The sequence below is a fragment of the Mus caroli genome, unplaced genomic scaffold (genome assembly GCF_978045245.1).
Source record: "Mus caroli unplaced genomic scaffold, Mus_caroli_1 scaffold_1, whole genome shotgun sequence".
In the NCBI taxonomy this organism is placed as follows: Eukaryota; Metazoa; Chordata; class Mammalia; order Rodentia; family Muridae; genus Mus; species Mus caroli.
The window spans coordinates 160,389,957-160,406,723 of record NW_028227256.1 but is presented as its reverse complement, the minus strand read 5'-3'; the positions used below and the strand labels follow the sequence as shown (position 1 = coordinate 160,406,723).

The 16,767-nt window shown below is 38.8% G+C and overlaps 1 protein-coding gene across 11 annotated transcripts in view; it reads left to right on the top strand.

The window, feature by feature from the left end:
* The window catches only part of Prrc2c (proline rich coiled-coil 2C), a 69,631-nt gene that overhangs the window by 21,881 nt on the left and 30,983 nt on the right, over positions 1-16,767 (top strand). For all 11 annotated transcript variants that reach the window (XM_021176192.3, XM_021176135.3, XM_029483388.2 and 8 more), the window contains exons 6-16: positions 579-799; positions 3,120-3,202; positions 3,789-3,922; positions 4,025-4,112; positions 5,083-5,227; positions 6,093-6,146; positions 8,648-9,206; positions 9,823-9,980; positions 10,390-10,645; positions 11,517-11,724; positions 12,862-15,126. In XM_021176192.3, the coding sequence (XP_021031851.1) occupies positions 579-799; positions 3,120-3,202; positions 3,789-3,922; positions 4,025-4,112; positions 5,083-5,227; positions 6,093-6,146; positions 8,648-9,206; positions 9,823-9,980; positions 10,390-10,645; positions 11,517-11,724; positions 12,862-15,126 (4,171 nt within the window). The remainder of the gene's footprint in view (positions 1-578; positions 800-3,119; positions 3,203-3,788; positions 3,923-4,024; positions 4,113-5,082; positions 5,228-6,092; positions 6,147-8,647; positions 9,207-9,822; positions 9,981-10,389; positions 10,646-11,516; positions 11,725-12,861; positions 15,127-16,767) is intronic.

Genomic DNA, 16,767 nt, shown 5'->3' with positions numbered 1-16,767 from the left:
GCAGCCCCCTTTGCTGTTACTGTTCATGACATACCTTCCCCAAAATACGTGATGGGGAGAGGCTAATGAAAGAGTGGACTGTTTTCTAGAAGGGGGATATTTGTCTCTTAATAGTCTGTTCAGGATTTCCTTAAAACCAGAGTGGTCTTACTTGATGAAATAAAGATGTAGACAAGATACTGTCACTGAATCTGCTCCCATGTAATTAGTAAGAGTTGACTAAAGTAAATGGATGTGGACATCCCCCATCAGCTTTTCTGCGTTGTAGAATTTCGCTTATCTTCCTTCCTTCCCTCTAGATGCTTACCTGACAGACCAAGTGAGAGTAGTGGTTTTTGAACCATTACAGAAACACTGAGAAAGCTTTATACAAGTTCTGATAACCCTCCTTTCATGGGTTGTCATGGCTGCCTGACATAGAGCCTTTCTGCTTCACAATCTTATGACTCTAGTCTGCATTACAAGACAGCAAATCCCCACTCTTACTGTACTTGGTGGCATTTTCTTAAAATATGCTAAGCTTGGTGTTGCTGTTATGTTACTAATATTTTCTCAATCCTTTTTGTTCTCCATCCCAGATGTTGCTTGCTGGAGAGATGGTGGTAAGTCTGCTGGGTCACCTTCCTCTGATCAGGATGAAAAGCAACTTGGCCAGGATGAAAGCACGGCTATAACATCAGAACAAAATGATATTCTCAAAGTGGTAGAAAAGAGAATAGCTTGTGGTCCTCCACAGGCCAAACTGAATGGACAGCAGCCTGCACTTGCTTCTCAGTATAGAGCTATGATGCCTCCATATGTGAGTACTGCTAAACATGGCAATCAGTCAAAAGAATTTTCTACTCTGGGACTCAAGAAATGGGGAAGATGTAGGTCTTTGGTCTCAATAGCATCTAATTAAAATCTGATTGTGAGAATAGTGAGGTAAACAAGTCACATGCCTCAGCACAAGTAGCTTTATCATGTTAGAGCACATATTTTTACAGCATATTAAGTCCCTGCTCTTAGGAGCCAAAAGCAGGTTGAACACTATGAGTTTGAGGGCAGCAGGACTACATAGTGTGTGAGGCCTTGTCTCAAAAGTAAACATAAGCACAAATGTTAATTGCAGTATCACAACTTTTAATTATTGTGGAAATAATTTTAGTTTACCAGTTCTTTGTGTTAATGAGTATTTTAGATTACAGATTTAAAAATTTTTTAAGATAAGTTCATTGGGTTTGCTAAATTGCCCAACTGATAGTTCATGGCCAATAACAAAGAGCCTAAAGGTTAAGAACTGTTTTAATTCTAAATACATTTTTAAATCTACATTTTGCTTTTTTGTGAGACAAGGTCTTGTGAGTAGTTCAAGTAGGTTTCAAGATTAGTCCTGTCCCGGGCTATTGAGTGCTGACCTTAGGGACATGCGTGCTCTATTATGCCTACCTCGGTTAAGTTTTACAGAAGAGTAGTGGTAAACGCCATTCTCCAATCCTGGGTACAGTATTTCATCTGTGCATATTTTTGGTTGTGTTTTAAAAGGAGAAAACATGGGGAAATACATAGTTCCACTAAGGTGGCTAAAATTTAAAAAATGAATTCTTAAATGGCAGGTCATTGTTAGGATCGAGGTAATGATTGATATTTCTTAGGGGTCTCATCACCTGTGTGTAGAGCCTCTGTGCAGTTCTTTTCTTTCACTTATTTGTGTCAAGTTGCTTGTGCTTTGTTCCTTCTCTCTGCCGTGTCTTAACTGTTCTAGAAAAGCAAAGGAAATTAAGTATTTTTTGAAGGTGGGAGGTTATAGTTCATTGTGTTTGAGGCCCTGACCTTAACTCCCCCACAGTGCTGAAGAATGATATCCTAAGAAGTATGAGGGCATGACTTTTTTTAAAAAAACTTAAAGAAAACTTTATAAACTGACCTGGTCAGTTTGGGCCTAATTTTCAAATTGTGCTTGTAGATTTTTGAGCTTCCAGGTGTGGACATTGGAAGGTGCACCAAAGCAAAGGGCAGAGAAGGCTTCAGTACCAGCTGCTTCTATAAAGCCAGTCACCCAGTCTACACCACAAGTAGATACTGAGAGGTAGAGATAGTTTCTGCAATTAATGTTATGGCAAACTCCGAATTTTAAGCCATACACCCCATAGAATTAACATGTCTGGATAATTTAAAGGGGGAGCTAAAGTAAACTAAAGACTGCATCCAGTTTTACTCCTTTCACTATCGGTGCTGTAGCCAACGCCCACGCCCACGCCCTCAGATTTCCTCAATACTTGATAGTTGACCTTGAGCTGGTGTTTAATTTGACCTAGTTTCAGCCCTGTGTGGTAGGAATGCCCCCTTTAGACATTACAGTCACACAAATGTCCTTTCTAAGTGTGATTTCCTTACCTAGAAAGATTTTTTTTGTTTGTTTGTTTTTGTAAGACCTTTTTTTAGCAGAAGCAAATTATCTCAGGCTTATGTGTCTGTAAATGAATAAACGTGTTGAGACTGTCTCCATCCAGATCATAGCTGAGTTCTTTAGTTACCAGGGTTTGCATAATCTGCCCCCATCCACTTTTAGGCTTACCTTTTTCCTTGACTGGATTTTTTTAGTACTTAATTCATGTCATCTGTATAGAAACTTGACTAAGAGTACATTTTCTATGCCATTCTTAACATCTGTCTGTTATCTGAAGTGAGTTCCTCTTTATCATTGTTTTTCTAGTTTACGAATTTGTGGTTTTTACAGTTTGTGTCATTACATAAGTTAATTATATTAATGTGACATGGAGGTTCTTCAGTGTCCTAGTTATGTTTGTGTTAGGATTTCTGGAGGTGGGGGTGTGAAAACACATGTCTTGAAGACAGACAGATCCCCTGAGTTCACAACTAGCTGTTTTAGAGCAAACTGTAGGCCAGCCAAGGCTACATAATGAGATCCCTGCCTTAAAAACAAACAAACAAACAAAAAAAGACTTCCTGGAATCACTGTTCTGTAAATGGTTTGTTAGTGAGGATGAGTGGTGGTCTATTCTAGCAGACAAAGTGAAATATTCATATTATTTGCATCAATCATTCATACCTTATTACATTTTAAGAGCTACTCAAACTGAACTTGTATACCATAAGTTACTTTTTTTTCCATCCAGATGTTTCAGCAGTACCCAAGGATGGCATATCCTCCTCTACATGGTCCCATGAGGTTCCCACCTTCATTATCAGAAGCAAACAAGTAAGACTTATAACAGGGGATATGTGCTTTAAGACTTTTTTTTTTTAACATTGAGGGTTCACTCTCAAAAGTATAATTGTTTACCTCTTGTAAGCTAAAACTAAAGTAGTAGCTAGGTGTGTGTGTGTGTGTGTGTGTGTGTGTGTGTGTGTGTGTGAGAGAGAGAGAGAGAGAGAGAGAGAGAGAGAGAGAGAGAGAGAAAGAGATCCTGTCTCAGAAATCAAAAACAAAACCCCGAAATAGTTGAGTATTTTAAAAATGTAATTGGCATAAATTTTTGAAATCATGATCCTAAAACTAGTGATAATTATTTTTTTTATTCTTACTCTCCTCTCTTACTGTGGGAATTTTAGAATGCTCTTTAAGTAATGGTTCTAATTACTTATTTTGAAATGAAAAAAATTGAACTATTTAAGCTACTAAGTATATATTAATGATTTCTTTATACTCATGTCATACCAGGGTATATTTTGCTATAGAAAAACTGATATCAAATTGAAATGAACTAAATTCCAATGTTTTAATACTCTAAACTCACTATAACTAAAACCTGTGCATTTTTTTTCTCTGCTCTCCCGTTAATTAGAAGCCTTCGAGGAAGAGGCCCTCCTCCTTCTTGGGCTTCTGAACCTGAACGCCCATCCATCCTTAGTGCATCAGAACTGAAGGAGCTCGATAAATTTGATAACCTAGATGCTGAAGCAGATGAAGGTTGGGCAGGTGAGAAATAGTTCATGAAATACTTGAAACTGGCTGGGGTTTAGTTTGACACAGTTAGTGGTGCGTTTATGAACTCCATCTACGCTTTCCTTCATTTACCAGGTGCTCAGATGGAAGTAGATTATACAGAACAGCTGAATTTCAGTGATGATGATGAGCAAGGAAGTACTAGTCCTAAAGAGAACAGCAGGTAAACTTGTGACAGTCTTGCTATTGATAGCGTGACTTTGTTGATAGAACATGAGCTGTTGGTACAAAGATGCTTCAGTCATATGTTGTTTGTTTTTTTTTACCTACAGATTTTCTTCATTTTTCTCAGATTACTTAATTGCTTCAGGTTCTTGTTTTATTTATTTATTTATTATTTGTTATTCCTTAAAAGCTCATTAGCAAACAGCATTAGAGATTTGGGAAATGGAGCTTTTTAATCTCTGTTACTTATTGAAGGGTTATCCAAGTAAGGAATATATGGGTTAATGTGTAAGAAAACATTGGGCTTTTACATGCCCAATTTGTAATTTTCTCAGACATGACATTATAGTATGCTCAGGTCATCTCTGAGATACCTATATACATACATACATACATATATACAAACATGCATACACTAATGTATCTTTTGAACCAGAGTAAATTAGAATATAGTCAATAATATTTTCTTTTTGTTTGTTTGTTTGTGTTTTTTTGTTTTTCGTGACAGGGTTTCTCTGTATAGTCCTGGCTGTCCTGGAACTCACTTTGTAGACCAGGCTGGCCTCAAACTCAGAAATCCACCTGCCTCTGCCTCCCGAGTGCTGGAATACTATTTTCAGTATCACTTTTTATATTTAGGTGACATTTTGAGAGGACAGGCAAGAAAAAAGTGTATTAGATTCATTTGCATCACAGATGAGTATCCAATTTGAGCAGCTGCTATACTGCTATTTTAGTTACACTTTGACAGTGTGAACTAACTACTCCCCAAAACACTACAGAAACATCATGTGTATTACATGATCAGTATTAACATCACTAAGTCACAAACCTGTCATTGAATGCTTTATATATTTTCTTCCCTTGAAATTAAATGGAAAACTTTTTTTTTCAGAGGAAAAGTCATTTGCTTGTTACATAATTTCTGTTTCTTTGTTCCTTTCCTCTTCTCCATTTTGGTTCTTCAGTGAGGATCAAACTGCAAAAACACCTGAAAGCACAGAAAACCGAAAAGAAGTAGATGAAGCTTCCAGCACTAAATCATCTTCTCAGATACCTGCTCAGCCTCCAGTCACAAAAAGTCCTTATGGGAAAGGGCCACCATTTAATCAGGTTTGTTGGGCCTGTGCAGGTCCTTACCATTACCAATACTTTGGACGAGTTGATCTTAGAACCAAAATTGAAGTGACTGGAGAAAGGGGTTTTATGTGGTTTGCAGGCAGGCAGTGGATGCTGGTTGTAGTTTTGAGCTGGATTCACACATAAGATCCTCCTGCCTCTCCTCTTCTGGGTGCTGAACTGTCAGGCGTGTGATATATAGTACTTGACTGAGACTGTGTATTTCTTTGCTGCTTTTATTGCCTGTTAAATGAAATTACTGATATGGCTACTAAAATTAATTATCAAGCCAAAACTGAAGATTAAATCAGGTCAAAGTAGAGGGATATTTTCTCAAACAAGGCACTTTACTTACCATCTACTGAATGTCTTATACATCGTGCTACTTGCATGGGAAAAATACACTGTAGAGAAATCTTAACATGAAGAAAATGGAGACTTACAATACCTGGTTATTCTGGGAAAGATAGCAAAAGGAGAGAAATATATGGGGAGCATATATTTTGATCTAATGAGTTCAGATGGTATAGCAATAGCTACATTACAAACTGAAAGAGGCTGTAATTATGTAGGTGGCTTTGCATTTGTACAAAACCGATGGAAGAACATACCTGTTAGTAAGCTATAGGGAGCAAACTGGCAGTCTTTGAAAGGGAAAGGAAAGTTTTCACTCTTTGTAGTAGGTTTGCTTGTTACCGTACTGATATGGCTGTATGGTTCTGTAAATTAAGACAGGCCCAATAGGTTGACTTTGAACAGGTTTGTGTTCTCGTTGAGAAAATTAGTACACTGACTGTGGTCATAAATGTGTGGGATAAATTTTTAAATTTTTTTTTTTTTAATCTCTTGGTTTTCATAGGAACGTGGCCCATCTTCACACTTGCCACCACCTCCCAAGTTGCTTGCACAACAGGTAGATTTTAAATAAGTGTTGATGTATACTATGTATTTGGCTCTGTTAAGTTCTTCTGTTGGAAGATGCTTTTATGTTTATAACTTTGGTTAACCAGTTGTACATTGTTCACTGTGGCTTTTGCATGTTTTCCTTCTAGTTCATCCTTCTTACCTAACAAGTGCACTGTGCACCTCACTAAGGAAGAAGCACAGAGCAGATATCGGGCACATTCACACTTGTAGTCTTCCTTCCTTGTTCCCTGAAGGCAGGCAGTCCTGCCGCTTACTGTCTATAGAGTGCTATACCCTGCTCTTCATTCTCTTTCATCGTCTGCTCTATTTCTTTGTTCTCCATCATAGCAAAATTCTTTTAGTAAGTTGAACTTAGCTGGATGAGTCATAAGTTTACCATCACTCCCAGGAGGGCTGTATGAACACACGTACACATCCATTGCCTCTTCTAATAAATTAGATTTCCAAATATTAATCTAACAGAGAACTTGTACTAGACTATGCCAAGGGAAAAAAAACCAATAATAATAATAATAGTATGGCACATAGCTCAGTAAAAAGGATTTTTAGCTTCACAAAGAAAATCCGTGACTGTGGTCTAGGGAGATAGCCCAGTAAGAACCTGCTATACAAACATGAGGATAAGAATATCCACACAGAGGAGAATCACACATGTTTGTGGTGTGCACAATAATGAACAACAATGACACTTTAACTTAAACAATATCGCCTGAGGTTTTCTAACCTCTGTATGCTTATATGTGATATGTAATGAACACATTCATTTATATAAAAACCATATATACACACATTCACAAAGAAAAATGAGTGGCCAGTAAGCACGTGTGCTGTCTAATAACCATGGTAATGCAAATTTAAATCACGGTAATACTCTTTCTTTGCATCCATCATTGCCCTATAGTAATAACATATAGGATAGCATGCATACTTGAACAGTATAGGAAGGCAGCTTGGCAGTTCCCTGTTAAGGAAACATAATTGAGAGGGTCACTGTCACCTGTTTATTCAAGAGGAATGAAAATATGCAGATGTGTGCCTTTATACCATAGGATACACATCTGTCATTGTTCTTGAAATGGTGTAAGCCACCACAAAATAGCCTCCATAGTACTGTAGTAAGCCAGAGAGGACAGCCCAAGAGATTCGTCTGCATCAGCAAAATTCTAGCACAGGAAAAACAGTGTTAGGGTTAAGATATGTGGAGGGCATGGGTGAGAAGAGCAGAAGTGATGGGATGCAGATGAGCTTGGTGTGTAGACCATCCTCATCGGAAGTCTTTCTATGCTTTCAGCCCATTTCTGAGCTATAGATGAAGCCATGAAAAGAGATGTGTGATTTCTAAGCCATGGTATACATTTACTTACTCACTGGTATTTGATTTCACTGTGCTGCTATTTTTCTTTTTCTTTTTTGGAATTCTAACTGGGCAATACAGGAATCTCAATCCTTCTTTATCCTGGTGACTTTTCACTTCTCTACATTGAAAATCTTGTGTTTTGTTTTGTTTCTTTATGATTTAGCACTTTGTGTACTTTTTCTCTTATTTTTGGTGTTTCTAGCGGTATTGTTAAACTCTGTCATCACTTGAAAATGTTAATAAAAATAATAATCAGTTACATGAACTGAAATCTTCATTGTGTTCTGGATACAGCGTAAATCTCTTTCCAGACAGTTTTGAAATTTCCTTCAAGGCAGTTTCTCTAGCAGCCATCTTGTCCTTTGCTTCTTACTCTGCTGCTTCCTTGTTCATCTCCTTGGTGACCCATGGGCTGTCATTTTACATATTTGGGCCTTGATTTTTCTCCCTGAGGAATTCCCCTTCTAAGGCATTCTGTCTGCAAGCTACTACTAAAGCATACACTTAAATTTCTGTTGATCTTTTAGTATAACTGAGTGAGCAATAATGCCTAACACAGTGAATGGGTATTTCTTCACTCGGTGTTTGACGCTACAATTAATTTTTCCCTTCCTAATTTAGTAGTATATTGTCTAGACTTAATATTTAAGAGTCTTTATGCACATACTGGAGGTCAAAGTTCAAGTTTGGGAAGTCAGTTCTCTACTTCTACAGTGTGGGACCTGGGATTAAACTCAGGCTGTCCAAATTGGCAGCAGATTCCTTCTACCCTCCATCAACATCTTGCTGGCCCTTTTTCTTTTCATTGTCTTGTTTATGCTTTAACAGAATCTCTTCTTTCTTTTTCCTTCTTTTTGACCCTTCCCATCTTTCCATATTTATGGCACACAATATCAGTCCCAGAAAGTGATCAGGGTGATGATGGCTCAGATGTTAGGGTTGCTTGCTGCCAAGCTTGACAACCCGAGTTCACTCTAATGAGATTCCATATAATGGAATGATAAGAGAGCTGACTCCTACAGGTTGTTCTCTGATTTTCACATGTGCATACATGCACACACATATAGACATAAAAACAAATTATTTCGAATACCAAGTTCTTATCTTCATCTGGTCTCTTACTCCTTCAGCATCCCCCACCTCCAGATCGACAAATACCTGGAAGACAAGGCCCCTTTCCCTCCAAGCCTCCAGTACCTGATAACGATGAAATATGGAAGCAAAGACGAAAACAACAGTCTGAAATATCTGCAGCAGTAGAGCGTGCTCGTAAACGCCGTGAGGAGGAAGAGCGAAGGATGGAGGAACAGAGGAAGGCAGCTTGCGCAGAGAAATTGAAACAGCTGGATGAAAAGCTCGGGATCATAGAAAAGCAGCCATCTCCAGAGGAACTTAGAGAAAGGGAGAGAGAGAAGGAGCGGGAGCGGGAGAGAGAACTTGAAAAAGAAAAAGAGAGGGAGCGGGAGCTTGAGAAAGAGCAGGAAAAGCAGAGGGAAATGGAGAGGGCAAGACAGCAAGAGAAAGAGTTAGAACAGCAGAGAGAAAAGGAGCAGGAACTACAAAGGCTGAGAGAACAGGAAAAGGAGGGCGAGCCGAAGGAACAGGAAAAAGAGGAAAAAGTTGAACCCCAAGAGCCTGTTGTAGAGCCTACGACAGAAAACCAAGAAAGTGAAAACAACTGCAAGAAAGGTACGGTGCCCCGTCATAGTTAATTATACATTCTCCTTAGTTTGTTAATGGTGGAGAGGTGAAGGCAGGGCCTTGCATATATACTTGTGATGCGTCATCCTCTAGAACAGATGGAACAAGTTTTCCTCAGGATAAAAAGAGTAAACAGGTCCTTGCCATGTAGCCCTGGCTGGCCTGAAATTGCACTATAGAACAGACTGGCCTCAAACTCAGAAATCTGACTGCCTCTACCTCCTGAGGTGCTGGGGTTAAAGGCGTGTGCAACTACACTTGATTTGCCTGCTTTTGTTAAAATATTCATACATCACTTGTGTGTCCTCCGCCCCTCTTCCCAGGTATAGATCATATCATGTAAATACTGAGTGTTAACATGAATATTTATTGAAATAAATGAGAAGTATTAGGACCTTGGGTTTTTGTTTTTATGTAAGTGAAGGGTTTGGATCTGTGATCTCCTTAGAGTCCAGGTTTATAAGAATCTATTGATAGTCTAGTGATCTGTTATTGATGGTTTTCATATTGGGTTACAAAGTGATGATTTGGAGTATTATGGAGATCCTTTTTCCTCTTTAACAGCATGTTTGATAGGATTATTTTTTACTATTTCTTTGAGCAGAAGAAGAACCAGTTTTCACTAGGCAGGACAGCAATCGAAGTGAAAAGGAGACCACACAAGTGGTACAAGAAGCAGAACCTGAATCAGGGGCTCAACCTCGACCTGGCTATTTCAAACAGTTTCAGAAATCATTGCCACCACGATTTCAGCGGCAGCAGGTAATACTAAAACCAAAAATACTTTACCTCATATATGGGATTGGAAATATATATCTTATTGTTCAGTATATGATAATATAAATCAAAATACCTAAAGCATAGGAACTTACCTTAGTTCCTTTTTTCTTTGTAGTACACTTGTTGAGAATTGGTTGTTGAGAAGTTAGTTAACTTTCTCTATCATGTCTTTTTTATCTTAAGCTTTACTCATAGACACATCTTCTACTTCCAGGAAATGATGAGATACTTATGTGAATTATAAGAAATTACTGTAACTTATTTGGTCTTTTGCCAGCTCTGTGCTGATTGTTTTTATCTTTAAATTTCCCAAACACCTTTGTTTTCAAATACGGTTACACGAATTAATTATAGAATAGAAATGTCAGTAAGTGTAATTTTGGTTTTCCAGGAGCAAATGAAACAGCAACAGTGGCAGCAGCAGCAACAGCAGCAGCAAGGCGTACTTCCACAGACTGTGCCTTCACAGCCGTCTAATGGTTCAGTCCCTCCTCCACCACACAGACCCCTTTACCAGCCAATGCAACCCCACCCTCAACATCTGGCTTCTATGGGTTTTGACCCAAGGTGGCTCATGATGCAGTCCTATATGGATCCTCGAATGATATCAGGAAGGCCTGCTATGGACATTCCACCCATTCATCCTGGTCAGTTGGGAGTGACTGTTACTACTTGCAGTTTTTAATGTTGCCTTGTCCTGTCCCTCCTTTTTGTCATAATTCCCTCAGTAGCATTAATCTAGTAAGAACTTAAAATACGACCCCTAGGTCTTTATCAGGAAGTTAAAAGCTTTTAGTGTAGACATTTGTGGCAGCTGTTTAACTAGACCAAAGTACTAGCTCTTTTTTGTTTTAGAAATTTAAATTTTTGAGATGGCAATTATTCTAGTTAAAATCTGTTACTAGTATTCTCACTCTGCCAAATATTTCAACATTTAAATTTTATCTTCATATTTATTCTTTTTTATAGTTTTCCTATTATTTATTATTATCATAATAACTTGATTCTTCATAAGTTAGCCAAAAAGTAAATAAGCCAGTCCTTTTTGGAATCCATTTAGAATTAAGCCAGATAATCTGTCATCAGAATGAGACTATGGAAGATTTAGGAATGATTAAAAAGCTATTCACAAATTATAGCTCATTCAAAGCATAGTGGCATGTGCCCATAATCCCAGGACCCAGGAGGCTCAGAATTTTAGAGCCATCTTGAAGGGTTGATTAGTTGGTTTATATATCTCACTATTTGAATGCCAGAGTTACCTATTTTAACAGCAAAGATGAATAAAATTTGCTGTAAGAAATAATTTTTCCCAAAACATAGCCTTGTTGGTATGATTCTAATCTCTGTTTTTCTGTTAGCTGTTTTTTCTATGCACATTTTTTTTCTTTTAAAATAAAGTGAACTCCTATTGTATTTCCCCTCTTGGTTTCTTAGCACTCATTTTGTATATGTTTATCATGGTTTTGTTTCTTTCACTTTACCTAGTTCTCTTGTGTGTGTGAACTCTTCTTACAGGAATGATTCCTCCTAAGCCGTTAATCAGAAGAGACCAGATGGAAGGGTCACCCAATAGCTCTGAGTCATTTGAGCATATAGCTAGATCTGCAAGAGATCATGGAATTTCACTTTCTGAACCTCGAATGATGTGGGGGTCAGATCCCTATCATGCTGAGCCTCAGCAGGCAGCTACTCCCAAGTCTGCTGAAGAAACTGGGGATGCAAGGTAATAAATTACTTACATCATTGAAAAATAAGTAGAAGATTGCATCCCTACAGATCATTCTGGGTGCCAGCAGTACCACTCATGGACAAAGGTGTTTGCCATTAAGCCAGGTGGCCGGAGTCCTCCCAAAAGTTGCCCTCTGATCTCCGCAAATGCATGATAACAAAAGCTCTTCCCACTCCTTTATCAACACACACACACACATTAACATTTTGTAAAGGATTAGATTCTGATTTAATACCAAGCCATAAATGTGCTTCATTTTATCTTTGTGCATATTTTTTCTTCTTCTTGTATTATAATTTTAAGTCAACGAGGGCAAATTACTAAAAACAGGAATTTGCCTTTTTTTATAGTCTAGCCAATGGGCTGATAAGAATCTTGTAGTGATGAGAAATGATACTTTCATTCCTTAGAGAAACTATGTAAACCATACTTTAAAGCAAAATGATACTTTATAATGGGCAGTGGTGTAAACTGTCATCTATAGCCAGATGGCTAGTGTTTCTTTTATGGGATGTATTTTAGTGATTATGTTGTATAGTTATTTGTAATTGGCAAATTGATAGACTTGCTCTAGTATGTTAGTTATACTAACTAATTGGTGCATTAGAACTTCTTATATAAACATTTTTTTAATTGTGGTTTTAGCACCCATTAACTAAGGTACAAGTCCATATTACTATCTGCAGTTACAGATACAGAGCTTCATATTGTGTGACTGAAAGTTTACCCCATCATTTATAATAGCATCTCCACGTTTCTGACTGCCCTAAGCCCTCTAGTAATCTTCACTCTATATTCTGCTTGAATGAGGTTGGTGGTTATATTTGCACCCTTGATACAATTGGTGCCTTTGCTACCAGCAAAACTCTTATCTGCGTTAGTGTTTCACAGTTATCTTTTATTTTCCTGAGTAACATCGTCATATTTTCTTCATTCACTCAATGATATAGACACTCTGTGTTCTCTTTGTTAAGATTTTTTTTAATTGGGGAATATTAATGCTCTTTATACTTAGGATTCATTATTTTATATTCGGGGGAGGTTGTAGGGGTAATGCTGCAGTGGAGGGGTATACGTACACATGGGTAAGGTTGTTTTGTTGGTAATACCTTTGAATTCTCATCATCACAGGCCTGAAACTGCAATGGATCATGAGCATATGACTGCTGCTTATCCTGTAGAACATAGTCAGTTGGAAACTCATTCAAAAACGGATGTTGCTAGAGACTCAACTGAAACCGAAGGACAAAAGTTTTTAAGCAGATCACTGGAAGATGTAAAACCTCGCCATGTTGATACAAATACTCAGTCTGCTTGTTTTGATGTAATTGATCAAAAGAGCTTACCTACTCCTACAGAAGAGCGGATCTCGGCGCTGGCACTAGAAAGTCAACCTGCCCGAAAAAGAAGTGTTTCTCATGGATCTAACCATGCTCAGAATGCAGAGGAACAAAGAAATGAGCCATCTGTTAGCATACCTAAGGTTACCAACAGATGTATGGATTCCAAAGAAACTGTAGAAAAGCCAGAGGAGAAGCCAAGAAAAGATGGCTTTCTGCGGTCTTCTGAAGGGCCTAAACCAGAAAAAGTCTATAAATCTAAATCAGAAACTCGGTGGGGTCCAAGACCAAGCTCAAACAGAAGAGAAGAAGGTAATGATAGGCCTGTGAGAAGGTCGGGTCCCATTAAAAAACCTGTACTTAGAGATATGAAAGAGGAGCGAGAACAGAGGAAGGAGAAAGAAGGTGAGAAGCTTGAGAAGGTCACTGAAAAAGTTGTTAAAGCAGAAAAGCCAGAAAAGAAAGATCTTCCTCTTCCTCTTCCACCTCCAGCACCAGCTCAGCCTCAGCCACAGCCACAGCCATTGGTTTCACCACCAGTACAGCCAGAACCAGAGAAACCACCATCAACAGAAACATCAACTTTGACTCAGAAGCCATCTCAAGATGAGAAACCTTTGGAACCTGTTTGTAGTGTCCAGGTAGAACCTATAGCTAAAACTGTAAACCAGCAAAGCGTTGCAGCACCGACAGTCAAAGAAGAAAAGCCACCTGAGAAAGTCATTAACAAAGATGTTGGAATAGAAAGACCTCGCCCAGATTCTAGACTAGCAGTTAAGAAAGAATCATCTTTACCCACTAGGACCTATTGGAAAGAAGCTAGAGATAGGGATTGGTTTCCAGACCAAGGATACAGAGGCCGAGGCAGAGGCGAGTATTACTCCAGAGGTCGAAGCTATAGAGGCTCTTATGGGGGTCGTGGCAGAGGTGGTAGAGGGCACACTCGTGAGTATCCTCAGTATAGAGATAATAAGCCAAGAACAGACCATGTGCCTTCAGGACCTCTCAGACAACGAGAAGAAAGCGAAACACGAAGTGAAAGTTCTGATTTTGAGGTTGTTCCCAAAAGAAGGCGACAGAGGGGTTCTGAGACAGACACGGACAGTGAGGTTCATGAAAGTGCGAGTGACAAAGACAGTGTAAGCAAAGGGAAACTTCCCAAAAGAGAGGAACGGCCTGAGAACAAAAAACCTGTCAAGCCTCAGTCTTCTTTTAAACCTGAAAACCACGTCCGAATAGATAATCGGCCCTTAGAGAAACCTTACATAAAAGATGAGGATAAATCTAAACCGGGTTTCCTTCCCAAAGGGGAGCCTACAAGGCGTGGCAGAGGAGGAACGTTCAGACGAGGTGGAAGGGATCCTGGAGGCCGGCCATCACGTCCTGCCACCTTAAGAAGGCCTGCTTATCGAGACAATCAGTGGAACACAAGGCAGACAGAACCTCCTAAACCTGAAGATGCAGAGCCACCAAGAAGACATGAGCAGTTTATGCCTATACCGGCAGATAAACGACCTCCAAAATTTGAGCGAAAATTTGACCCAGCTAGAGAGAGGCCCCGAAGGCAGCGTCCTACCCGACCACCAAGGCAAGATAAGCCACCTCGCTTTAGACGGCTGAGAGAGAGAGAGGCCGCTTCCAAGACAAGTGAGGTGTTGGTACCCTCAAATGGCCCAGCTAATAATGTTGTTCAAGAACCGGCTAATCCACCTGCGGACATTTCTGGAAACAAGACACCAGATTTGTCTAATCAGAACTCTTCAGATCAGGCAAATGAGGAGTGGGAAACGGCCTCTGAAAGCAGTGATTTTAATGAGAGGCGAGAGAGGGACGAGAAGAAAAATGCTGAGATGAGTTCACAAGCAGTTGTAAAGGCTGGTGAAAGTGTTTTGCCTCCAAAAAGGGAAATAGCGAAGAGAAGTTTTTCTAGTCAGAGACCTGGAGTTGATCGCCAGAATCGTCGTGGCAACAATGGCCCACCCAAATCAGGAAGGAATTTTTCAGGTCCTAGGAATGAAAGAAGAAATGGCCCACCATCAAAAGGTGGGAAGAGAGGGTGAGTACTGTAATTTAGAACTTACCTTAAATGAAGGTACACAGGATGCCAGGCTAGATAAAAAGACCCTGTATTCCTGACTGCTGTTAATCTGTTATGCTAAGACACTTCTTCTAAAAGGGTTTTCTTGGAAATTATATAGAGAGCGTTAGAAGTACTTGTACATCCAGAAATGAGCATACAGTCTCTGTATTTGGTTTGTGCTAATGACTAGCTCTCTGTCCTTAGTTTCTCCAGGTGTGTTTTAAGACTTGAATGTGTTAAAGCCACATTACTCTGGCACTCTGTGCTGTCATCTCAGAAATCCTTGGTGAATTGTCATAAATTGTATTCCCTTCTAGAGTTATAATAGTCCCAGAAAGCCAATCCCTGCATGTCTACTATGCTCTAGTGGCCAACATGAGTCCTCTGGCAATGGGTATTAATTAATTTTTAAAACTTCATGTCTGAGGGTGTAGTAGCTTCTTAGTTGGTAGAAGTGTTTACATAGCACTGCATAAACTAGGCATGGTGCTTACATGTCATCTCAGCATGTGGGAAGATAGCGGGCAGGGTAATCAGAAATTTGAGGTTTATCCTTGACTAGATGGTTCAAAGACAACCTGGGAGATAAAGTGTGTGCTAAGGTTGCTCTTTTAATACTAAAATGTTGATTATAACGTTGATACTGGTTTCAGTATTGATAGGGTCCATTCAGATCTTTGACGTTTATTATAAAAGATGGAAGCTTTATATAATATGAAGAGAAACGAGAACGTGGGATATTGTAGCACACAGCATACCATAAGCATTCATGGGTTGATGGCTTATGAGGCTAAGAGCACTGATAGCTCTTCCGGAGCATCTGGGTTTGATTCCCTGTACCCACATGAGTACAGATATAAATGCAGGCAAAACACCTGTATACATAAAAATAAATCTTAAAAGCATTGTTTAGGAATTAGCACAATATTGCAGGTAATCTCAATTTCTTAGTTGTATGAAATTAGTATTTTCAAACAAAATTCTAGAGTAATGGACCAGTTTTTTGTTTTTGTTGTTTTTTTTTGAATACATGCTCAATATAGATTTCACTTTGAATGTTCAAGAGTCAGGGTAACAATAAAAGCAACACAGTAAGTATTTAGCCCGAATAAATTATTGGAATTTCAAGTACTACTAAAAAAATCTTGACTTGATTTTTGTGTTGTGAAGATAGCAACAGCTCTATAAATTTGTAGAAACTCCAGTGAATGGTTGTAGTTACAACAGAGTTTGGCGGGGCCCATATGGAAAGAATGAATTCACTTCAGACTGTTGGGAGTCATGCCGGACACACAGTAATCCTTTATCTTGAGAAATTGTGTAGACCGATACGATACCCATTTTTATGTTATATTTTCATCTGGGAATTTCTTTAAAATAGACCTGGAATAGCTATGTTGTTATATTAAGGAACAAAAACTTAAGGATATATTTATTTGCCTTTGAAGTGAGTTTTCATGTTAAAGGTGTTTTTAATATGGTTCCATCAGGACATAAATCTGATAAAACTTTTAATGTGTATATATGCTGAACAATGTAAACATTTAGAATGCTGTTTTAAATCCTATTTTGTACGCTGCCCACTTTAGGAGCCGATCTAGTACTGACTTGATTACA